Source organism: Protopterus annectens, chromosome 16.part0, assembly GCF_019279795.1.
Source record: "Protopterus annectens isolate FY-2018-M chromosome 16.part0, PAN1.0, whole genome shotgun sequence".
NCBI lineage: Eukaryota > Metazoa > Chordata > Ceratodontiformes > Protopteridae > Protopterus > Protopterus annectens.
In genome coordinates this window covers 610,958,155-610,984,321 of record NC_056750.1, presented here as the reverse complement: position 1 = coordinate 610,984,321, position 26,167 = coordinate 610,958,155, and the positions used below count along the sequence as shown (strand labels likewise).

At 41.5% G+C, this 26,167-nt stretch overlaps 1 protein-coding gene across 1 annotated transcript in view; it reads left to right on the top strand.

Annotated features, from left to right (window-relative positions):
• Nucleotides 1–26,167, top strand: part of SEC16A (SEC16 homolog A, endoplasmic reticulum export factor) — a gene marked incomplete in the record, with an annotated part of 1,997,470 nt that overhangs the window by 843,185 nt on the left and 1,128,118 nt on the right. Inside the window, 1 exon segment of the mRNA XM_044058481.1 lies at nucleotides 20,575–20,715. Coding sequence (XP_043914416.1) covers nucleotides 20,575–20,715 — 141 coding nt within the window.

Sequence of the window (26,167 nt, the reverse complement as noted above, 5' to 3'; positions counted from 1 at the left end):
GAAATTGACCTTCCAAAAATTGGTCCTTTCCAGCCACGGACAGACCCCAAAGAGGTAGATACAGGCGCCCGAGGGGCAGAGGGCAAGCTCAAGGATCGTTTAGAGGCAGACAATGGCAAGCTCCTACACAAAGAGGTGGTGAGGATAGTTCACAGCCATTCAGAAAGCAAACCCAATGACTTCCCCTTTGCATGCAAAGCAAGGCTCAAATGGCAGCACCCTTAGGCGGAAAACTGGCATTATTTTCGAAAAATTGGCATATTGTCACAAAAGACAAATGGATCCTGGACATTATAAACAGAGGCTACAGATTCCATTTTCACACCCTTCCACAAAAGAGAGGCATGCCAAACCTGCCACACAATCAAAGGGCAGAGGCACAAAGACAAATTTCAGATCTCATGGACATGAAAGCTATTCAAGAGGTACCTACTCAAGAACAAGGTCAAGGTTTTTATTCCAGGCTATTCCTGGTACCAAGGAAGGGAAAAGATTGGAGACCTATTTTGGACCTATCCATCCTAAACACTTTTTTACTCGTGCCAAAATTCAAGATGCTCACATTACAGCAGCTTCTTCCAATGCTGGGCAAGGAGTCTTGGCTGGTAACATTGGACCTCAAGGAGGCATACCTGCATGTCCCAATCAGACAAAATTGCAAAAGATACCTTGGATTTCTTGCAGGTTCAACCCATTATCAGTTCTCTGCATTGCCCTTTGGCTTCTCTACTGCGCCCAGAGTATTCACGAAATGCCTGGCATCAGTAATTGCCTACTGCAGACTTCATGGGATACAAATATACCCATATTTGGACGACTGCCTGATCCAAGCGGACAGCAAGCACATACTTCTGAAACATCTGGCTTTTGTAATAATGTTGTTGAATTCTCTGGGGTACACAGTCAACAAAAAGAAATCAAGGCTAATACCCTCACAAAAAATAATTTTCCTAGTTGCCAACTCGGACACAAACACCCAGATGGCTTACCTCACGCCAGAGAAACAGGGGCAACTAACTCAATACTTCAGAAAACTAGCAAATTTCACCAGGCTGACTGCAAGGAAAATCCTGCAGGCTCTGGGATTCATGGCATCTTGCATCCTACTAATCCCATGTGCAAAGCTGCATATGAGGAAACTTCAATGGTACCTGAAAAACCTATGGTCTCAACGCAGCCACAGTTTGGAAACAATAATACCACTGATTCCATGTCTTCAAAAGGAATTTCTGTGGTGGGCTCAAGCATGCCAACGAAACACAGGTCTCCCATTCTGCAAGCCTCAAGCAAATCAAGTAATCACAACAGATGCCTCAGGCTATGCCTGGGGGGCGCACATGACAGATCGGTGCATTCAGGGCAAATGGTCCCAAAAAGAAAAGCACCTACACATCAATCAAAAGGAAATGCTAGCAGTAATAAATGCTATTATGGCTTTCAAAGACCTTCTGCATCCAGGCCAACTATTGATAAGGACAGACAACACCACAGTAATGTGGTACATAAACAAACAGGGAGGAACACATTCATACCCCCTATGCAGGCTGGCCATGTCACTTTGGAACATGGCTCTGGAATTACAAATCGAACTTCAAGCACAGTACTTGCCAGGCAAGGAAAACACACTGGCAGACAACCTCAAGCAGAAATATGACAGACCCACATGAATGGAAGTTGCACCCTCAAGTTTTTACAGAAATAATTCAAGCATGGGGAAGGCCAGACATAGATCTCTTTGCCTCCCACAAAAATCACCAATTGACAAAATTCTGCTCCAAGGACTTTTCATCCACAGGCCTGGAGAGTGGACGCTCTCTCTTTCAGTTGGACAACAATGACAGTTTATGCCTTTCCACCTCTTCCTCTGCTGCCCAAAGTTCTATTAAAAACCAAAGCAGACAGACCAAAGATGATTCTCATTGCTCCAGATTGGCCAAGACAGCACTGATACCCACTCCTGAGGAGCCTGACGCATTCCCCACCATGGACCCTACCTCTAATGCCTCTTCTTCTGACTCAGCACAGCTTCAAAACTCTTCACAGTCAGCTGAAAACACTCAATCTGGCCGCATGGAAGATTCCTTAACTTCACAACAGACCCTACTCTCCAAGGAGGTGCAGGATGTCATTTTGGAGGCCAGAAGGCCTTCTACTAGGAAAGCTTACTCCGCAAAATGGAAGCGATTTTGTGCCTGGAATGAGAAAAAGGGCCAGAATCCTGGAATACTGAATTTACCTCAGATATTACAGTATCTAGCTGAGCTGCTAAGCAGTGGACTTTCATTCTCCTCCATCAAAATCCATGCCTCAGCCATTTCTGCAGAATACAACACTGATCCTCCTTTATTTTCTCATCCCCTCTTAAGACAGTTCCTCAGAGGGGCTAAGAATATAAAACCCCCAAGGAAACAACCAATACCTGCTTGGGACCTCAATTTCATTTTAGAAAAGCTGACCTTACCTCCTTTTGAGCCAGCTGCCTCAACAGATTTGCAATATTTGTCCTGGAAAACAGCCTTCCTTCTGGCTATCACCTCAGCTCGCAGGGTATCGGAACTACAAGCCCTCATGTCTGTGCAGCCTTTCATCATTTTCCATCAGGACAGAGTTTCCTTATGAACCAATCCATCCTTTATGCCAAAGGTGGTATCCAGGGTAGCTTTGAATCAGGCTATTCACTTACCTACCTTTTACCCTAATCCTCCAAACAAAGGGGAGAGACTACTACATTCCTTGGACATCCACAGACAGCTACGTTATTATTTGGACAGAACAAAGCCTTTCAGAAAATCGGAACAACTCTTTGTGTCCTATACTATAGGAGCTCAAGGAAAGCCAATTTCCAAAGAGACAGTCTCAAAATGGATAGCCCACTGCATACACTTTTGTTACTCTTTTCATGGTAAAACTGTACCTGCAGGCATCAGATCTCACTCCACAAGGGCCACAGCTACCTCTGCAGCTTTCCTCAGAGGAGTTCCTACCAAAGATATTTTGGAAGCAGCCACTTGGAGTTCTGTGCATACCTTCTCCAAGCACTACCACCTACCATTATACTCCAAAACTAGAGCAGGCTTTGCCACTGCAGTCTTGCAGGGCATCCTGGCTCCTCCTAGTTCCACCTAGTGCCTACCACCCCTTTTTTAGCTTTGGGATTCTACCCATCTGTTATGACTGCAGCTGTATGCACGATGAACATAGTACAGTTTTGTACCTACCATAAATGTAGGTGTTCGAGTGCTAATACAGCTGCAGTCCAGGTTTCCCTCTCTCCTTCCCCTCTTGGGACAGGCCTATTGGCTAACACCTCCTCATACAACTTGATTGGGGTATTCATTTATGGTGTATTTGCTTGCAACTACTGTTTTTTGATTATATTGCACTGCATTATTACATAAATTTATGTATTGCCTTCCTTCTGGGGGCACCTGACATCTGGGGCAAGAAAAACTGAAGAAAATGGCGTCGACTGGTTCTTTTATTCCCCTGTCGCACTGACGTCAGGGAAGAAGCGACAACAACCGACGCCGGACCTAGACTTTGGAATTCGGCTGACCGAGGACCCGCCTGACGGCAGGAGAACCCATCTGTTATGACTGCAGCTGTATTAGCACTCGAACATCTACATTTATGGTAGGTACAAAACTGTACTTTGTGTACACTTACCATAAATGTAGAAGTTCGAGTGTATTCACTGTTGCAGTCCAGGTTACCCACCCGCCATCCCCCTTACTTCTGCTGGAACTTATCTTTACTTCTCTGATCTATACAACCTATGTGGTGTATTTGCTTGTAGATGAATGTAAAATTTATTTTGGTGCATGTATGTTTTATATATATACCTAGCCTACCCTTTTGGGGGCACCTGACATCTGGGGCAAGAAAAACTGAAGAAAATGGCATCGGCTGCATCTTTTGTACCTCTGACAACCTGATGTCAGGGAAGGGGCAACAGCAACCGACGCAGGACTCAAGACTTTGGAATTCAGGCCGACTGAGGGCAATCTGCCAGCAGGATTACCCAAATGTAATGACTGCAACAGTGAATACACTCGAACATCTACATTTATGGTTAAGTGTACACAACTGTACTTTTTTAATAAAGGCAGGATGATTACTAGTGTAATGTAGGTAACTGTTTACAAATGTTGCTTTCCTAAAGATTTCACTATCAAACTTCTTCCTTTCAACATCCCAAATAATTTTCACATCCAGAAAATTAACCTTTGACCCCTGACTTCCTAATGAGAACTGCAAAAACTCTGATCTACTGTTAAGAGCATTTAAAAAATCCAACACTAATGCATTGTTAATTTGATAACAAAAAAAAACAAATCATCTACAAATCTACTATAAAATTTTATTTTATAAGTGGGAGAAAAGAGGAAAGAGAACGAGATGCTCCCACCAACCAAGAGCAATGCTGGCAAAAACAGGAGCAGCAGCAGACCCCATTGCTATCCTTTGAGCTGTTTATAAATGTTATTAAATACTTGAATAAATAAAAAATGAATCCTTCTCATATGAATCCCAAGTAGAGTCCCCAAAGGATTTTATCACCCCCGAGGAGGAAGACTCCATTACCCCTGAATCTCCAGGGGAAGAAATTACCTTTATAGACACAATCTCCCTCATGAGGGAGTATTTCAGATGGCAGGCATCTGAAGTTTCTGATGCCAAGAAAAGATACTTCGACCTTTTGCAAATGGAGCAACCCTCTCCTTCAGCAGTGGCTCCATTGCTACCTGCCTTTCAGGATGCTTTCCTGACTGCTTCACAGTCCCCTCTCAACCACCAGCTTCTAAACATCCAGATTGATTTTACAAGGTCCCTCAGGATACCCAATACCTCTTCAGGAACCCTCCAGCAGACCCAGCAGTTATTACTGTCTGTGCTGATAAATCATCCAGGCAATTACCTTAACCTGTTCTTTATCCCACAGAGAAAGACAGCAAATTCATGGACAGACTAGGGAAGAAAGTCTATACCTCCTCTACTCTGGCTATTAGAGCTCTCAACTACCAAACACATATGGTTAGATATGTCCTGGATACCATTTCCAAGGCCTCTACAGTACTATCTGAGGCACCAGATTCTCCCATTAATGCTCAAATTAATGCCCTTCTTTCCACTGCATCCCAAGTAGTTAGGCACTCAAAGTGCAGTTATGATGCTGTGGAAGCCTCATCTAAGTCTGCTGCATCTGTGTCAGTCTTGAGGCGATACTCTTGTGTGAGACTACAACCCAGACCCATGGATGTGCAAACAAAATTGTGGGATGCATCCTTGGGTAATAAAGCCCTGTTTGGCCAAGCCTCAGCAGAACTCCTTAAATCCCTTCAAGAAAAGGGTAAGGGACTTCAGAATCTTAAACACCTTCTGGTGTCTCCTATATCCAGATATCACAGGAATGATCCACAGAAACCTTCCTTTGTTAGAAGACAGTCAGCACATACTGCTCCACAGTCTAAAGGATGTAGACAAACTAGGAAAAACTCTACTCCTAGTTTTCCTACAAGTTCTTCCACTATACCCTTTTGAGGCCAGTGTGACCAGCCCAGACTGCCTCCTCTGTGACTACCCTTCCTTTCACCACAACACCCCACTTTCCCTCTGTCTCACCCCGTGCCTTCCCTCTTGGCGGATTATTACATCAGAACAGTGGATTCTCTCCATTATACAGTTAGGCTACTTCATGACTTGGTGGATAATACCACCCTTCCGTGGCATCCTTCAACCACCTGCAAGCCAAACGCATGTTTTCCCCTCCTATCATTCAGCAGCTTCTAGGCCAAGATGCCATAGAACAGGTACCACACCAGCAAAGAAACATAGGCGTTTACTCCAGAATGCTTCTGGTACCAAGAAAGGATGGCCCATGGAGGCCAATACTAGACTTATCCTATCTAAACCTATTTATCAAAATTCCAGTTTCAAAATGATTACCTTATCCCTCCTCTTACCACTTATTCCAACTCGGGCTTTCATGGTAGCTCTGGACTTAAAGGATGCCTGCCTACACATCCCTATTCACCCAGATTACAGGAAATACCTCAGATTTGCAATAGGCTGTTGCCATTTGCAGTTCTCAGCCTTGCCCTTTGGACTCTCTATTGCCCCCCCGAGTATTCACAAAGTGCTTGGCCCCCGTCATTGCCCACTGCAGAACTCAGGGTATTCAGATATACTCATACCTGGACGACTTGCTTATTCTTCTTCAAGACCGCCAAGCCCTCCTATTACATCTACAACAGATAATCTCCACCCTATCTCTGTTAATGTTCACCATAAACCACAAAAAATCTCACGTGATCTCCTCTCAAGACCTGGTTTTCCTGGGTTGCAGGATCAGAACAGACATAATGAAAGCCTTCATTCCAGATAAAAGAATCCTAGACCTTTGTCTGTATTTTCAAAGTATCCTCTCCCACATCTCCTTGCCAGCTTGAGAGCTTTTAAGAATTCTGGACCACATAACTTCACTCATACCCGTGCTGCCTCTGGCAAAACTCCATATGAGAAAAATCCAATGGGTCCTGAAAAAGCTATGGTGTCAACACTCCCAGCCCCTGGACACCCAGGAACTCTAGTGGTGGATCTCAGCTCTTCACCTCAACCAAGGGATCCACCTTCAGATTCCAGCCCCCCTATAACAGGTCTCTACAGATGCCTTCAACTTGGGATGGGGGGCAGTAATCACAGGCAGTATGACATTCCTGTGGTACATCAACAAGCAGGGGGGAACAAAGTCCCTACCCTCTGTGCAGCCTAGCAATCCGGGTCTGGAATCTAGCAGTATCTCTTCACATTCATCTGCTAGCTGTTTATATCCCTTCCACAGAGAATGTCATGGCAGACTACCTGAGCAGAACTTTAGCTCCAAGTCACGAATGGATGCTTCATAGGGAAGTATTTCTTGACATAATCCACAGGTGGGGTATTCAACAAGCAGATCTTTTTGCCACCACCCAGAACAGACAGATGCCCAAATTCTGCACAAGGAATCCACATCCACAAGCTTGGAACGTGGGCACCTTCTCCTTCTCTTGGTGGTGGGGGGGATGTACCGCTCTGCCTTCCCCCATTCACATTAATTCAGAAAGTCCTTCTGAAAATACAGAGGGACAACCCAAAAATCCTATTGGTGACCCCCTTTAGGCCAAGACAGTGTTGATTTCCCCTCGTACACATACTAGCCAAGGGCAATCATCACAGATTACCCCACTGAATAGACCTACTCACACAGGACAGGGGATGCTTACGACACTCTCAGGTGGACAGTCTAAAATTAACCTTATGGGTGAAAGGGTTTTGATTCCCTACGGACACCTATACTCAGAGGACGTACTCAGTGTTCTGTGGGAGGCCTGAAAACCTAGTACCAGGAGAAACCATGTATCCAAATGGAACAGATTCTCCTATTGGTGTCAAAGGAAAAAACAGGACCCTCTAACTACCTCTATACCTATGGTCCTTTCCTATTTGTGTGAGCTACTGCACTCAGGACTTACATACTCATCTGTCAAAGTGCATTTATCTACTGTCTGCCAATCACCCCACCTCTGGTTTCCAGACTGGAGGTCAAACTTTTCTTCAAGGGGGTTCTTCACATCAGGCCTCCCAGGAAACTTATCCCTCCCCCTTGGGATCTGTACTTTGTACTAGAAAAACTTACATTGCCACCCTTTGAACCAGTTCATTCTGTATCGCTAAAGCTATGCACACTGAAAACAGTTCTACTAGTGGCCTTTAACATCCACCAGGAGGGTATCTGAGATCCAAGCCCCCATGGTTACCTCTCCCTACCTTATTTTCCACATGGACAGAATTGCCCTAAGAACCAGCCCTTCCTTCATGCCGAAAGTGGTTAATGAACTTTCACTGAACCAGACCATTAATCTACCAGTTGTCTACCCTCAACCACAACATTCCTCAGAAAGGACTCTCCATTCATTGGATGTCTACAAACAACTGAGGTACTACCTAGACAAAACCAAGCCCATCAGAAAATCAGATCAACTTCTCGTCTCCTTCCACCCCAGAGCTCCAGGGAAAGCAGTCTCCAAGCAAACCATTTCCTCATGGATTTCAAAATTCATTACCCTATGCTACTCTTTCCATGGAAAATCCCTACATGGACAAGTCAAACCTCACTCTACCAGGGCAGCTGCTTCCTCAGCTGCCTTTTTCAAAGGAATTGACTACGCTTCCATCCTGGAAGCTGCCAGTTGGACTTCTGTCCACACCTTTACCAGACATTACAAACTATCTAGTCTCTAGAGCTAGGACAGCATTTGCCAAGTTTATCCTCCAAGGGTTCATTGACCAGGGAGCCCAATCCTTCACCCATAACCATGCCTAAAAGCTCTGGTACTCTCCCTACTGTTATGAATACTGCAACATGTGAATAGAAGGACACAGAATAGTTGTGTAAGAACTTACCATAACCTAGATGTCCTTCTCTTCCATGTTGCAGTATTCAATCTCCCCACCTGCCCCTGTACCTTTAACATCTTACTTGCCATACTGACTTGGGAGGATATTACTCTTGATACCCCCCAATGTCTTCACTACACACAAACCACCTGCTTCCCTGACTCTAGCCTGCATGTAATTCTAAGGGCTCCCTTGGGACCCTTCTGCCCACAGGAGTGTTACTGTATGCAGCAGTTCATTCTGAGGAGGGTACGTGCAGACATCACCTTTATACCTTACGTCAGTTTGTGGCACACTCAAGGGATGTTACACGTACTCTCCAGAAACTAAGACTTGGATATACTGGCCGGAAGGTGGCGATGCTGGCAGCAACTCCCCACTGTTATGAGTACTGCAACATGGAAGAGAAGGAAATCTAAGGTTATGGTAAGTTCTTTCACAGCTGTTCTATGTAGAGCTGAAATTGTAGCTAGGCACTTTGGCAATTCTTTGTCTCATTGCGGTATGGTGTCGGTCGGTCAGGTTGTGGAATTACCTAGAAAAAAGAAAGATAAGCAGAAGGAAAGGCCTCAGAAAGTTAGGTCTGTGGACATCTCCAGCCCGAAACCACCCAGCCTTCCTTTTACTTCAGTTACTGAACTCATTGAGGTGCCTTCGCAGCCCCTGATGCCAGCCGAGAAACCATTGCAGGCCTCTACTGAGACCCTTTTGGAGTCCAGTACACCGCCTGGTCCAACTTCTCCTGCCAGGACGTTGACCTTCACTCATGTGGTTGGGTCTGGAGCCGCTTCGCAGGCGCCGGCTTCCGCAGAGACAGAACCGACGACCACAACGCCAGTTAAGTTTACCTTGTATAAGGCCTCTCAGTCATCTAGGCCCAAGACTACCTCTATAAAGACCGCATCACAGGGACCCAGTCTCTGAGTACCTTCCTTCCAGCCTGCTACGCAGTCACAGCAGCTGCTTAGAATGGCAGAGGATTTAATCACTTTAATTAGAGGAAGCCAATCCACCCAAGTCACCTCAGCTAAAAGGAAGAGGGACTCTTCACCTGAGGTTCTTTCAGACCAGGACTCGAAGAATCAGGACTAGAAAGACTCTGAAAAATGAAGAATAGACATTTGCAGCTTTTGAGGATTCTGATCCTGAAGACCCTATTCCTGCTGCCACCCCTCCTGAGGACCTCTCTTTCAGGGAAACTTTAAATTCCCTAAGAGAATATTTCTACTGGTAGACTCAGGGTTACCTTCAGTAAAAGAAGACACTGAGAGAGTTCCTTGACCTGCCTCAGCATAAACCCCTGGCCATTCCCCCTATTCTTGATGTGGTGGAAGATGTCTTTCTGGTGTCCTCACTCATCCCTGACTCTCTCCCACCTGCCCCCAGGAAGCCAGACAGATGTTATAGGGTGCAAGACACCCACAAGTATCTTTATAAAAATCCAACAGCTGACCCAGAGGTCATTACACAGGATCCTAAGGGGGCTGGGGCTAGTTCCTCTAAAAATTCCATCCCAGCTGACAGAGCAGGGCCTTGGATAGATTAGGCAAAAAGACCTATACTTCTGCTACCCTAGCGATTAGGCCCCCGAATTGTACTAGAATTACTAAACCAGAAAATGTCTACTCTACCAGACAGCAGCACTACCAGGGAACTAACGGATCTTACAATGTCCATCTCCCAGGTAGCCAAACATTCCCTGCATTTTGGTTTTGATGCCTTGGAAGCTTCCAGCAGTGCTGCAGTCACTGGCTCTGTAATCAGGAGGCATGCCTGGTTACGGGAATAGCCTTTGCCTGACCAGGTTAAGTCCAATCTGTTAGATGCCCCTCTGGATAAGGACCAGCTGTTTGTCCCCAAAGCTGAGGGGGTTATCAAGGAAATGGAATACAAGGCCATGTCAATGTAATCTGTGAAGGATTTCTTGCATGTTCAGCCTCCTAGGTTCAGCAGGAATTTCCCTACAAAGCATTGGTCCTTTCCTACTCAAACAAAGCTTGTCCAGAGAAAACCATGCAGGGACAGACCTACCAGACACCAGTCTCAAGCCCAGCAGAGATCCAGATAATGGACCACTGCAAGGCCCAGGCAGGGGAGTTCTAAGCCCCCTCCCTTCTCCAAGGACTCTCAATGACTCTGCCCCACCAACCCCCAGAGAGACTAGGTGGAAGACTTTCCCTCTTCCTCGAGAATTGGTAGGCTATCACCTCAGATTTATGGGTCTTAAAAATTATTACCAGTGGGTACAGATTCTCTTTCATAGAAAGTCCCAGACATTCAGGATTCCCAGATGTACCAGCAAATCAGAGGGCAGAAGCCATCTGTCAAATACAAAAGCTTTATGCCCAAGGTGCTGTGAAACCTGTACCAAAGGAACAGGCCGGAAATGTTTTTAATTCAAGATTCTTCCTGGTATCTAGAAAGGAGGGCACCTAGTGCCCCATTCTAGACCTATCCACTCTGAATCTGCCCCTCCTGGTACCCAAATTCAGAATGCTGACTTTACACAAACTCTTACCCATGTTGATGCCACAGGCTTGGCTAGTGACCCTAGATCTGAAGGATGCCTACCTCCATATTCCCATAAGGAAGTCTTGCAGGAGTTTCCTGCACTTCAGGGCAGGCTCACAAAGCTTTCAGTTTTCTGCTCTGCCCTTTGGGTTATCTACTGCTCCCAGAGTCTTTACAAAGTGCCTGGCTCCTATCATTGCCTTTTGCAGGCAGAGGGGCATTCAGATTTATCCCTACCTGGATGACTGCTGCATTCAGGCAGACACCAAGGGAGGACTCCTGCAGGACCTTACTTTTGTTCAAACCCTCTTATCCTCCCTGGTCTTCACAGTCAACCAAGAGAAGTCCCAATTCCTACCCGCTTGAAAGTTAACCTTCCTGGGAGCTCTGCTGGACACAACTACTCAAACAGCCTTTCTCCCTTAGGAGAAGCAGAGGTTCCTCCATTCATACTTTACTCCGCTGGCCCGCAGGATCCACCTCACATCAAGGAAATTCCTGCAAGTGCTGGGGTATATGGCCTCCTGCATTCTGCTGGTACCGCTAGCCAGACTACACATGAGGAAACTGCATTGGTACCTCAGGAACCTTTGATGCCAGCAGTCAGTCACTAGAACACCAGCTACCCCTGATTCTTTGTTTAAAGAAGGAGCTCTTTTGGGAGGTAGAGGCATGCACCCTAAACAAGGGCCTACCCTTTATCATTCCACCACAGGGCCAGACCATCACTAGAGATGCTTCAGACACTGCCTTGAGGGCACATCTAGGGAGTATGTGCACTCAGGGCATTTGGGAGCAAGAGGTTCAGGACCTCCATATCAACCTAAGAGAGATGGTGTTGGTGCACCGGGCAATTCTAGCCTTCAAAGAACACCTGACACCAGGAGTGCTCCTAATTATGACAGACAGTACAACAGTAATGTGGTACAGCAACAAGCAGGGAAGAACACACTCTTACCTCATATGTCACCTAGCTATGCATATCTGTCAGTCAGCCTCAAATCTGGGACTGCACTTGACGGCTAGTATATCCCAGGGAAACAAAGCACTCTGGCACACCAGCTAGGCAGAAGCCTCCTGTACCCCCACGAGTGGCAGCTGCACAGGGGGACCTTCCTCAGCATCACACAAAACTGGGGGAGCCCGGACATAGACCTACTTGCAACCCCAGAAAACTGCCAGCTACCCAAGTTCTGCTCCAGAGAGTTCCATCCAGAAGCATGGAGGGTGGACGCCCTATTCTTCCACTGGGGAAACCTGTTTGTGTACGCTTTCCCCCCTTACCCCTGATCCCCAGGCTACTCCTCAAGATCAGGGAGTAAGGACAAAAGGTTATTGTTATTGTGCCAGATTGGCCCGTACAGCACTGGTACCCCTTGCTTCTCAGCCTGGCCAAACAGCCTGCCATGACCCTGCCCCTCTCAAAAACCCTTCTAACTCCAGAAAAAGGGACGGTACTGCACCCAAACCTTCCCACCCTCAAGCTATCCGCATGGCTGATTCCCCAAAGGCGGATGACACTACAGCCTTCAGCAGGCAGGTTTTAAACATTATCAAGGGAGCCAGAAAACCCAGCACCAGGAAATCCTACTCGGCGAAATGGAAAAGATTTACTATCTGATGCCACAGCAAGGCAGTCAGCAGCTCCCGTGCCACTTTACCTTTGGTTCTGGACTACCTAGCAGAGCTCCTAGAACAAGGACTGTCTTACTGTTTCATCAGGATTCATGCCTCGGCTATTTCTGCCTTTGTCCAGTCAAATCAGCCTATTTTCTCACATTTGTTAAAAATGTTTCTTGGGGGGTGGCACACATTAGACCACCTAGAAGACCACCTGCTTCAGCATGGGATCTAAATTTTGGCCTGGAAACATTAACCTTACCTCCTATTGAGCCAGGTGCTTCAGCTGACCTGAAGTACCACTGTTGGAAAACTGCATTCTTGCTGGCCATCACCTTAGTCAGGAGCGTCTCTGAACTGTAAGCCCTTATGGCCACTCAACCCTTCATTACCTTCCATGCTGACAGGGAGTCTCTCAGGACCAATCCCTCCTTTATGCCTAAAGTGGTTTCGGAGTTTTCCCTCAACTAAGACCATCCATCTCCCTACCTTCTTTCCCAGTCCCCAAAATAAAGGGGAAAGAATTTTGCATACCCTTAACGTACACAGACAGTTGAGGGTATTACCTGGATGGGACTAAAGTAGTCAGGAAATCTGACCAGCTTCTGGTTTCCTTCACTCCTGGGGCAGAGGAGAAACCCATTTCCAAACAAACCATTTCAAAGTGGATCTCTCACTACATCCATTTCTGCTACTCCTTTCATGAAAAGAGTCCTCCCAAGTCTGTCGGATTTCATTCCTCTAGAGCAGCCTCTACTTCCACTGCTTTCCTGAGAGGGGCTCCTACTAAGGAAAATTTGGAAGCTTCCACCTGGACATCCATCTACACATTCACCAAGCACTACCAGCTGTAAATATTCTCCAAGACAAGAGCAGCCTTTGCATCTGCAGTCCTGCAGGACATGCTAGCATCCCCTTAATAGGCTGCTTACCCTTTACTCCTGTATTCCTTCCTCTACCCTTTCTTCTCAGCTTTGAGAATCCTCCCACAAATAATGACTGCAACAGTGAAACACAAAGAACATAGTGCAATTGTGTACATTTAACATAAATATAGATGTTCGAGTGTATTCACTGTTGCAGTCCTGTTTCCCCTCCTACCTTTCCCCTTATTTCCTCCTTCTTTGGGGTTTATACCTGTTGGGGGCAAGAAAAACTGATGTAATGACATCGGCTGTCTCCTTTTATAGTCCTTGTGATCTGACATCAGTCCCTGCACAGGAGGGGAAATTCTTTACTCTGGTATTCAGGCCGACCGAGGGTTACCCAGCAGGGATAACCCACAAGTTATGACTGCAACAGTGAATACACTCTAATATCTACATTTATGGTAAGTGTACACAACTGTACTTTCTCATGAGGAAGTCAGGGGTCAAAGGTTAATTTTCTAGATGTGAAAATTATTTGGGAAGTTGAAAGGAAGAAGTTTGATAGTGAAATTTTTAGGAAAGAAACATTTGTAAACAGTTATCTACATTATAATGGAAAGCACCCTGTTTTTATTAAGAACAATGTACCTAAAGGACAGTTTATTTGAAACTCAAGAATGACTACCAGTAATTATACTTTTGAAAAAGAGATTGATTGCATCACTGCCTTATTTTTACAAAGAGGCTACAAGGAGGTATTATTTAAGGCGGCTGAGGAAATTTGTGTTAGAAGAAATGTTGATTTTCCACCCATCTAAGAATTTAGGTTTAAAAGTAAACAGGAGGCAGTTAATAATAAAAAGGTGAGTTATAGTACATCATGTTGCTTAGATGGGTCTACTTCATATGACCTAAGTTTCATTTGACTGAAATTCATTTGACTGAGACCAAAACACTGATGGTTCAAAATACTGAAAACTCATTTGACTAAAACTCATAACACTGACACATTAAAGTAAAAGGTATATGCCCTTTTCCCCACTATAGTGCAATCTAGGAGTTAGTATAGATAGGGGGATGTGCGGGGCATAGCCCCTCACATACTTTATACTTTTTAAACCATACACATGGATATTTATAACTGCAATGAATAACTCTTTGTAGAAAACAATATTTACCTAAACTATGTGGGGGCTATGCCCCCCCACACCCCCAATGTGGGGGGGCACTCCCCCTAACAATATATACTAACTCCAGGGTCACACTACAGTGGGAAAAATGGCATGTACCTTTTACTTTAATGTGTCAGTGTTTTGAATTTCAGTCTAATGAGTTTTCAGTATTTTGAACTGTCAGTGTTTTGGTCTCAGTCAAATGAATTTCAGTCAAATGAAATTTAGGTCATATGAAGTAGACCCGCTTAGATATGTCTTTGGACAGTTTTATCATTTCTTCTATTACACACAAGAACTGGAATGTGATTCGAGGTAATATGGAACTTTAAGTTTTGAGTGATATGCCTAAGTTTATTTTCAAAAAGAGTCCTGGTTACACAAGGATTCTGCCTTTCTGAATATTACTATTGTATGTCTCAGTAAGAATAAAAGGAATGTATAAGTGTGGGACATGTAGAGCATGCAGATTTGTGTTGGAAGGTCCCTTTATTAATTTACCTCACCTTAATAGAACCTTAGTAGTTCCTAGAGTTTTTACGTGTACGACTGAAGAGGTGGTTTATAAAAGTGCGTGTTTTTTGTGGTAATTTTTATCTTGGTATGACCACTAGAAGTTTAGAAAAATGAATTAAGGAACACTTATATGCCATCAAGGTAAAATATTACAATAATGTGTTATTTAGACATAAGATAGAATGTGCAGAAAGCAAGAAGTTTTTATTTTCTGTACATTTAAGGGTACCTAGAGATTTTAAGGGGGGGGGGGTTAAAAAACTAAAATAAAACAAAAGGAGACGTTGTGGCAGCTAGAGCTAAAAGCAGACAGAACCCCGGGGTTGAATGATTCTATTAATGTTTTAAGAATGTTCTAATGATGTTTACCATTATTTTTGCAACTTACTTTTAGCATTATTTGAGAATGGATTTCTTGATTTGTTAATAAGGTAATTAATTTTTACCCTCGCAATTAAATAATTAAACTAAGTTGTTTGGTTAACGATGGTGATTTTGATGAAGTCTTTCTGATGGAAGTGAAGATTAAACATTTTTTATGCTAAAACTGTGGTTTGTTTAACGGTCCGGTTTATATATATAAAATTAAAAGATAATTACATCTGTTTTATAGAGGTACATGTATGGATTAATGGTCTCAGTTTGAGTAGTAGGCAGGATTTTATTTTTAAGTAGAAACACTTGAAAAATAATCAGAAATAATGAAAATCATGAAGATGGTAGTTTTTTCTATTTGCAAAGCAAGTAGCTGTGGGCTTGTTTCTATTATCTGCTTTAAGCAGAAGGCAAGCAATCTGCAGGTGCAGGCAATTAATTGTGAATGTTCTGACCAGTGTGCTCTAAGTCACATCTACAGGGTAAACTGTAATTAAGTTTTAAAGGGATATTGGGTGGTGGTCGTAGCTCTCAACCTTTTAGCACAAAAAATTTGGGCACAGGCAAAAATAATGGCGGGACACATTTCAAAATATTGCTCTTATTAACTTAGAAAGTTGCTAAAATAAAAGGTCTTTTGTGTTACCATGCTTTTTCTGAAGGATACGAAGTCTGAATCTCAAATGTCTGCCATTATAGTGAATTTGATTCTCATATATTTTGCACAAAAGTCCAGAAAATCACAAATTTTACGAGGAACAGCCCAAAAATATGAGGCAAAAATCTGGACAGCTGAGAGAGGTATGCTGGTGGTTCATTAAAAAAGTAAGAAAAAAATTAAGTTTGCACCTGTGAGAAGTAAACAGTTAAACAAGTACTTGCCTCCCCAGCAGGCTTCATACTTTAATGTACAATGTAGTTTATTTAAGGGTAGCCAGTGTACTTTTTCTAAAAGCTAAAATGAAATCCTTACTAAAAGCATGTACATTTTTTCACTTCTAGGAGAGAAGTAAATATAACAGTAGTTTGTATAAACTGTAATATTCAAACATACACATAGCATGGTTAATCTTAACTTTGAAATAGGTAATACTTGTGGCTATAGCCATTGATTTTGGGCAACTGCTCTCATTTGGAGGTGTAAACGTCCTATTTGGGAATTCTATGTAGATTATTGCATTTATTGTGAGTTAAAGGGAGATTTTGTAATGTGTTTAGTTCTATATTTCTTGAGTTTTTTGTTAAACTGATGCAAAAAGTCTGGAAAATGTGACATTGGTTCAAATAATGATGAGCAGAAACTACATAGATCATCTTGATAGTTATTGGTGTATATATGTAAGTTGCAAGATAAAATGCATATTCAAAAGAACTGTTGTGTATAAAATGTATGAGTGGTAGCTTTTATCAGAATGGCTGCTTTGCCCATATTAGCATGCAGTCTAAATGATCTTACAGGCATAGACAAAAGCAGAGAGCATCAAATTATATTAGGTGTAGGATACAAATGGAATTACAGTATACACATGGATTGAAATGAGCATGTGAATTTAACAAAGGATTTCATGATGGACCATTGAGCACACCATTAGAGACAACGTAATAGACAGGGTAATTTTGGAGGCAGATCCTTAAGGAGAATAACTGGAAGTATGCATAATACTCAGTAGCAGAAATTATTCTAAGATCTGTCTCAATATGGGAATGAAAAAGGAGATTTTGCCAATAAGGATGACTGCAAGCACGGGTATAGAATTTAGATGAGGGGGGGAGGGTGGGTAGGTTGGAATTTACTGAAGAAAGTTAAAGGGTCTGCAAGTTGGCAACTTCTTTCCCTATCACTTATTAATGAGTATAGATAAAAAGAAAGGAAAAGTGAAGTGTTTACTGAAAGACTAGCTGTGGTAGAGTTTTAGCCGAGTCTAGAATAGTAGTTGCTGTTAAAAAAAAGGTTAATTAAAAGTGTGTGTAACAAATTGTATGATAATTATAAGAATCAGTCAGAAGGTTAGAAAATTTGTGAAAATAGAATAGAAATGTAATTTACAAAAGAAAACTGAAAGACATCTCTAAGGCTCCCACATATCTAACAAAGTTTATGAAATGTAGGATTTTTGTTTGGGAGTATTTGCATAGGTATTTTTGCACCCCAGGTACACTCCAGAGTTGTTACCCCTTGAGTGCATAGCAGATACTGGAGGTGTGATGGGATTGAGAGATGTAATTGGAAACTAGTTTTTTTAGGAATATAATTGGTTGGTTGATTTTGAAAATTCCCTGTAGTGTACTTTGTTGGACGTTATGTGAAGAAGTTGGTCTCAGGAAATTATTCTTTTGAACTGAGATGTATGGTCTGAATTGATTTTAAAGCCTTAGTAAGTTTAGTACTACTTGCTGCCAGAAAAAGTGATTATTAGAAAATGGAAACTAGAAGCTAAACTAGATGTAATTGAAGTATTGAATGTTGCATTATATATGAAAAAAAAAAACTTGTGACAGGATCTTTAGAAAAAGGAAGGGGCACATTTTCTAGAAATAAATGGAATTTGTTTTTAAAGTGCATGCATAATAATGGTAAGGAGTAAGAATGAGATTTAAGTGAAACCAGGGACTGAGCCATTTATGTAATTTGATGAAGAGAAATTGTTAAAAAAAAAAAAAAAAAAAAAATGTATCCTGCATGACAGTGACAATGGAAAGTGTTGCACTTTGTCATTTCTATTAATGTGTGTATACTCATAGCAGCCCTGTAATGCAGAAGGAGTAAAGCACTTACTGCACCCCAGGTAACACATGTTTAATATTACTGTAACTGGAGGGGCCACAGGGGAGTCAGCCTTGGCTCACTACATTAAAACAGAATTATGAGTCTGACAAGCTGTGTACTGCATAAGAGCTGTGTGCCTCAGATTGTAGGTTGTGTATACACAGAAGCACTCCTGCTATTTGAAAGGGTAGGGTATTGTGGGATCTCACAAGGCTTCAGCTGGATAAGGGGGAGTTAGGGTACACTCCTCCGCAACTGTATGATATTGCTCCAGTACTTTTGATCTCCATGCCAGTCCCAGACTGGGGCCAGGTTGAGTCTGGGGAAGCCTAAGTAGAGTCTGGTAGAACAACTGAAAGGTGAGAGAGGATGGTGGCAGCCAATGGTCAGCTAAAGGGAAGGGGGTGTGTGGAATATATATATATATATATATATATATATATATATATATATATATATATATATATATATATATATATATATATATATATACACACACACACGTGTATGTATGTATATTGTTTCACTTCATAATACTGAAATATCACAATATTGAAATCAAAATCTTGAAAGTTCAAAATCCTGAAAACTCAAAATACTGAAAGCACACAGCATACATATACTGAGTTTAAACAAGATAAATCATATTACTTATATATCATCTCCAAGATTGCACTTCACTCCACTGTGCAATCTTGGAGTTGATATATTTAAGTAGCAGGGGGTGTGTAGGGTGCATCCCCACACATTTGGGTGCAGGGGGTGCTTGCCCCCCTGTTTATGTTTGAAGGAATGTAATTAGGTTTTTGTTGTTTACAGTCAGTGTATTTATCTTATCTGTTTTCAGTATTTTGACATTCAGGATTTTGATTTTCAGTATTTTGAGCTTCCATATTATGAAGTTTTTTCATTTTCTATGTTTTGATATTTCAGTATTATGAAGTGAATCCAAAAACAAACAGGCAAGCATAGTCTAAAGGTAGCGTGAAAGCCCACACACACTGCGAGAGTTAAAAATCCAAGTTTATTGTTAGCGCTCTCGCAGTGTGTGTGTGGGCTTTCACGCTACCTTTAGACTACGCTTGCCTGTTTGTTTTTGGATTTAAGTAGTTTTTAATTTTATTATGAAGTGAAACCATATATATATATATATATATATATATATATATATATATATATATATATATATATACATATATATACATATGCATGTGTGTGTATGTATATATATATATATCACACACACACACACTTAAGATGTGGAGAATTAATACAAATGTTAAAAAAAATAGTGCTTAAAATCTGACTCAAGAAGGTTGTACCACAAGGTCCCACTCATGACTTAAGGCTGTATAGAAGATTGTCTAACTTCGTAAGTACTTGTGTATCACACTCCGCCCCTACTCTTCCTCTGCTTTCGGATCGCTCTTTCCATACTCTATTACTATATGCTGCCAGGTCTTCATCTAGAAGGGATTCTAGTACTATAATATAATATCATTGGATAACAGACTGAGAACCAGGTATGCAGTTCAATGCATTTTACTGGGTGTTTGAGTGCAGATTGGAGCTGTTCAGTACTTGCCGTGTATTTGCAGTGTAGTGCTTTAAGAGCTGCATTTCATTAACTTTTTAAGACTATTTTGGATAATATACCCCAGAATAAGTCATTGTGTAATTGTACAGTTTTGGCAGGGGATAAAATTTCCTTTATTCCTGTTAGGCAGAGTCAGAAAATACAACTTATGACAGTTTGATTTGAATTCGTCTTGCAGTGAAGTTTGGAGACATAGCAGTAGCTTAATTATTAATTTTCAGTAACTTTAAGACAGATGCACAACAGTGTTGAATGTTTACTGTATTTTATGTAAACCATTGTTGACCCTCTTCATATTCTGGGTATATTTTATGCCTGTGGCCAAAAGTGGTTCCTTACTTGCTTTACAGGTGGGTGGGTAACCCAGTCTTTATTAGTCAAGCCCTTGTTAAAGTTGTGATACAACTGCAGTCGTAAAGTATTTCAACTTTTCTTAGGAAACCAGGTATATGTTTTTTGTATCAAAATTGTTCATGCCTTTGTTTTTATGTGAGATTTTTCCCTACTGAAAAATCCAGACAAGTATAGTTTTGTGTAATGTGCATTTATTTTCTATGAGGAAATACTCAACATTTAGCATTACTCTTGTAGGCCACTGTACTTTTGAATCAAGGTAAACCAGAAACTTGTCTTTCAGAGTTGCTGGTTGTTCTGCAGCTGTAATGACAGATTCTGCTTGTTTAAACTAAACAGATATTTTTGTTTTTGCAGGTGTATAAATTAATTTATGCTTGTCGATTAGCAGATATGGGACTCAGTAGTCAAGCATTTCATTACTGTGAAGTGATATCAAGGACTGTGCTTAATCATCCTTCCTGTTATTCACCATTCTTTGTTAGCCAGCTGATTGAGGTACAGTATTATGATACATTTACTTCTTTCTTCAATTGTCCTTAATATAGTTTGGTTATTCAAGATTATACATGTTTGTCTTCCTTTTATCTTTATTCTGGTATTCTCATATTAACAAAATGTTGTGCCATTTTCCAGCTGTTATATTTGTTGCAAATTTTTAACTGTGCTTTCCAAAAAAACTTTACCCTTCTGTAACAGCAGGGAAACTTGCCCCTTTTCTTGTGCTTGCATTGCATGTTCTGAGGACTAAGAGAGAAAGATCTGAAGTGAGAAAGGAGATTGCCCTTTAGTTTTTAACATTGTGATGGCATGCATTTACTTTTGACATTGTAAGCAGTATTAGCCATTCATTCCCCCCTACAAATTGACTAGAAAGCAGGGTCTTCCACTTTGCTGTAGCTTGTTACAGCTGATCTAGGGCCTGTCATCATCCATTTCTTAAGCACTTTTCAAGAACGTTTGTGAGCCTGGCTAACTGCAGGAAGCCAGTTGCCTGGCTTCCTGAAGACAGTACCCAACTCATAGACCCCAGTTGTTCAAGGGAAGAGCAGAAAGAGTCCATTCCTTCTATTGGCAAAACAACCAGGTAACCAGATACACTGCATGCTCCCTTCTGCCCCAGTCAGGTCCTGTTTCTGTGCCCTGCCCTCAATCCTCCTTTCCTATTTTTTTAGGGGGGAAAAGTCTTTATTTCTTTTAAACAATAGCAAACTACTTGCTACAACTGTAGTAATCATTTGCTTCAATTTATACCACACATGGAGCACTACAGTGCTCAGGTTTGACTGCAAATGCAGTACTGGCTTTTCAAGGCCAGTACCCATTAAAGTGCAAGTGGGATTGGCTGATCACACCCACCAACACTTTGCACCTAGGGCAGTTGCCCTTTTGCCCATGCCCTAGCTACGCTGCTGCCTGGATGCCTAAAACTTGAAGATACAGGCTTATTTCTGAGCATGGTCAGTATGAATCAGTAAAAGGAGCACATTGTTTTCTATTACTTTTGCTTAAATTAGAAAAAAAAAGATTGAAACATGCATTGGATAGGCGTAAGTACTTTTAACTGTTTTTTGTCATCCTCATCGCAGTGTGGAATGAGCTGTGGTAGAACCTTACTAAAATTTACAACAGAAGCACCATTTCTAAATGTTTCTAGTGTTTAAATAGATTTGTTCTTCTCAACTGAAAATGTAATGTTTTTTCAGTCTTTTCTTGTCATGGGTAGTAACTTAGCTCTGATGATCATCAGTTTATTTTAAGTGTTTAAAAAAATGTCTTACAGCACTGCTTCTGCTTCAGAGTTGTACAGTGTGTTTTTGGTTTTCTCGTGCCTGTTTTATTCAGCAAGTATTCTGTTCATGAAACTTTAGTAACATTAGTGGCAAAGCCTTTTCTGTATTTTTTGTGTTGGTCAAATCTCATTAGTTATTTTGAGATGCTTCTAGTAATGTTTGAGAAAGAGCTGGTTGTGGGAATGTTTCGGCATAATTTACTTCAAAATCACAGGACAACTCTTGCTGTATTCAAATGTCCCATTTTTTTCTATCCAAAGTGTGATTCTTCCTTTTAATCCAAAACTGGAAGTGTTGCATGCATTCAGAGAGTAATCATTTAAGAATTAATCTATTTAGTTTGTGCTTGAACATTGCCATTTTTTGAAATCTCTCAGTTTCTGTCTCATATTTATCTTATTGTAAACTATATCTTGTTGATAAGGATGGTTAGCGGTCGCTCCAAATACAAATCATCATGAAAAAGTGTAATAATTAGGTTAGATCAGTACTGTTTTGATACAAACCCAACTGTGTCTTAAACTGAGATACAAAATTGTGTGTTGCAGTTCATGAATTACCAGCGTCACACTTCAGATACTGTGATCTGGAACTAAATTTATGCGTTTGAGTGTAAGCAAGTATTTTGAAGGTTAGAAAGAAAACTTTACCTACATGCCATGATTTCTCTTAATAGATTTTTCTTTTCTTTTCTTTTATTCCAGCTACAAGTGTGCTACAAAGAGTGTGACAGTAGCCAGCTTAGTCTGAATAGAAGCTGACTGGCCAAAGGATTTTGTGGGCTATTAAACATGTCACAGCCAAGTAGAGCAATATGTGTTAAGTATTCACACTTGTAGTTAATGAAGAGCTAACATTCTTGAGGGCTGACATCATGGCCACTGTTATGCATAGGCCAGCTAGGCAGCCACCTAGGGCACTGCTTTTGCTGCTCTGGTAGGGGCACTTTTCAAGAATTTATTTTATTAAATTTTTATTAGTAAAGAAACTTTAGCTTTAGTATTAAAAATAAATATCTGAAAAACACCCTTACCAGTACAGCAAGAGTGGCACCCTAAGGAGAAAGCATACCTTTCATCTAATGCACTTTTGGTGGTACATATGCATATACAGCAGCGAATGTACATTCTGCAACAGCTGAGGAAGTTCAACCTCCCACAGGAACTGTTGATCCAGTTCTATACATCAGTCATTGAGTCTGTTCTCAGCTCATCCATAACAGTGTGATTTGGATCTCTGTCTAATCTTGACAAAAATAGGTTACATTGAATAGTCAGGTCTGCCTAAAATATCATTGGTGCTAGTTTGCTGTCCTTACAGTACCTGTATTATTCCAGAGTCATGAAAAGAGCAGGGAAAATCATCACCGACCCTTTACATCCAGGCCACCATCTTTTTGAACTATTACCCTCATCCAGGTGTTACAGATTAATATGCACCAAAACAAATAGCTACAAGAACAGTTTTTTTCCACAGGCCATCAAGTTCATAAACGGTTAACTCAGCTTATTAGGCTGGGGTACTGTTTTTCCCAAGCCTATGAGGATTCTGCAGTGTTTACATTTTGTTGATACTTGTTTCTTTCAGAGTTTATTTCAGTATTTCTTGCACTGAGTTGCATTTTGCACCTTGTATGTGTATGTATATTTACTTTTTGTCTTGTTCTTAATAGTTGAATGTATGTCATTTATGTAATTCATACTTGGAGAGTCACTGAAACCAGAGTCAGATTCCTTGTATGCTTGCATACTTGGCCAATAAATGTGATTCTGATTCTGACAGCCGTGCTGGAAAGCCTGTGATGAAGTAACAATCAATCCCTTTTTTTGTCAAGCTGTCCATTTCTTGACGTAAGTTGCTGTAGTTCCTTTTTATGACATTCATACCTGCATGCATCCTTGCATGCATCATTCGAAACTGCAGGCAGCAAATTGGATGAGAAAAGCTATAGGCAGCCAATCAAGTGAAACATCTGAAGAAGCCAGGACATTTGGTCATTTGTGAGAATATAATGCATTATCAAAAGGAAATAATAAAAGTGAACAAACCAATACATGGCCAGGATAAAGAAAATTTACTGGTAAGCGCTTTCACAGATTAACACCCTGCTGCATCAGACCTAGAGCATAGAAGTATGCAGTATGTAGTACTGTGATTTTTTTGTTGTTTTGTTTTGTTTTGGTACTCTGATAATTAAAGGGTGAGTCCACCTCATGTCTCCCAACAGCTTGTTGGCAAGGTCACGCAAGTGTCTGGAGGATGGGATTTGCAGAATTTTGCTGTCCTCTGTAATTATATTTATTTCCTGGTAAACTACTGTGTCCCCCCACCCCCTTCTGTACTTTGACCCAGTACTACTGTTGAAAAGTTTTCTTAATTCAGTACATTATGGCTGAAAATCAGATCTGCTGTACAGTTTATAGTTGTGCATTACGATTTTCAGATGCAGTCACTGAAATGTTTTTGGCATTTTTTTCCTGGTCCTTGGCCTCCTAGGCAGCTCAATTGGAAGTACCATCTGGGTAATCCAGTGACCTAAATAAAGAGCGCATTTTTATGGTAGAGTGACTTCATGTGGTATCAGTATAGAATATAAATGTTTTTAACTTACCATGGACTCTGGACTCTTGACGTTTATAAGCTTTATGCTTCAGTGACTTGCTGAGAATTAACCCAGCTAAGTAATTAAACAAAGCACACTGGGATTTTGTGTTCTGCATGTGTATAGTTTTTTGTGTGTGTGTGTGTTAAATGGACTTCTCACTCAGTCACAGTGAGTATACTTGCTGTGGCTGTTTTCTATGAAGGAAAATGACTGGCCTGCTGCTGCTTGCTTATTGTTTTGGTTTTACAGGACAAATGTGGTTATGTGAAACAACCTGAAATATTTTAATGAGCGGCAGCTGTTTGTTTGGCTATAACTGCTTGGTGGGGGTTGACTGGGTGAAGGTAATTAACTTTGTTGTCACTTGCTCAGTTTCATAGCCATGTCTCAAAAAATAAAGGATTAGTGCAATACAGAATCCCTAGACCACACCAGGGCTGTCCAAGTGGATTTTGACTTGAGCTTTGTAATAGCCTCTGCCTTGAAATCCACCTAGTCTAAAACCAGCCCTACTCATAGCTGTACACAGAAAGTCCACTGTATGTGTGTGCGTGTGTAGGGGGGGGGGGGGGCTAGGGATGATGTCAGTATTTCTTTAACTTTCCTCCCAGACCTCAGAGGTCACTATATCTTGTGTTGGGATGGGAACATTGTGGTTATTATTTCTTTAACATTCCTCACAGACTTCAGGGGGTGCAACAAGGGTCACTGTAGCTTGAATAGGAGCACTGTACTGCCTCACAAAAGTAACAAGTTGGAAGTTGGAAACTTTTTTTTTGTTCACAGGCAAGCATTTGATGCATATACAAGTGGCTATCTTTTGAGGGAGAGTAAATAAGCTTGCTATTTGTATATGTTTTGTTCCATTTTTTTTTTTGTTTGTTTTTTTCCCATTCTGACATCAGAAGGGTAAGTAGAAGGTGGCTGTCTTTTGGGGTAGGGATTGAGGAGGCATGCTGTATTACTATGGGGATTTGAGATTTAATTTTAATCCTAATTTAGCACCAGAAAGGGATACGTAGAACGTGATTACCTGTTTTTGAGCAGGTGAGGGGTAGGAGGCAGGTACTGTTCCGAGGTATGATGTATGTATTTTCACAAGTATTTGTCTTCTCAGTTTGTGAACTGTTTGTAGTCAGTTATGAGCAGTAACATTTGGATAAAACTTATTTTTTTCTTGAAATAAAAAAGTAGTGTTGAATTTCTTTTCTTTATGCATGATTTTTTTGTTCAGGCCATCATTAGATCAAAAGGTTAGATAAAAACTCTAAAATGCACCTCAGAACAACTGTAACACCCATGATTTATGGGTACCTAGCAGTCCTCAGACCCCCAGCTTAATTTAGTTATCATAGGGTTGCATAGTTAAAGAATAATGCTGCTTTTTTACTTTAATTCAGATTTTATTCAGGCCATCATTGGAAGAAAAGGTTGTTTGAAAAACTCAGGTGCTTCTCAGACCTAGAAACCTCATAACTTCTGGTTGCATTGCTCCCCAACCCCCTGGCATAATACAGTTATTTCCACTGCAGTAGTCCTAGTGTAGTCTTGG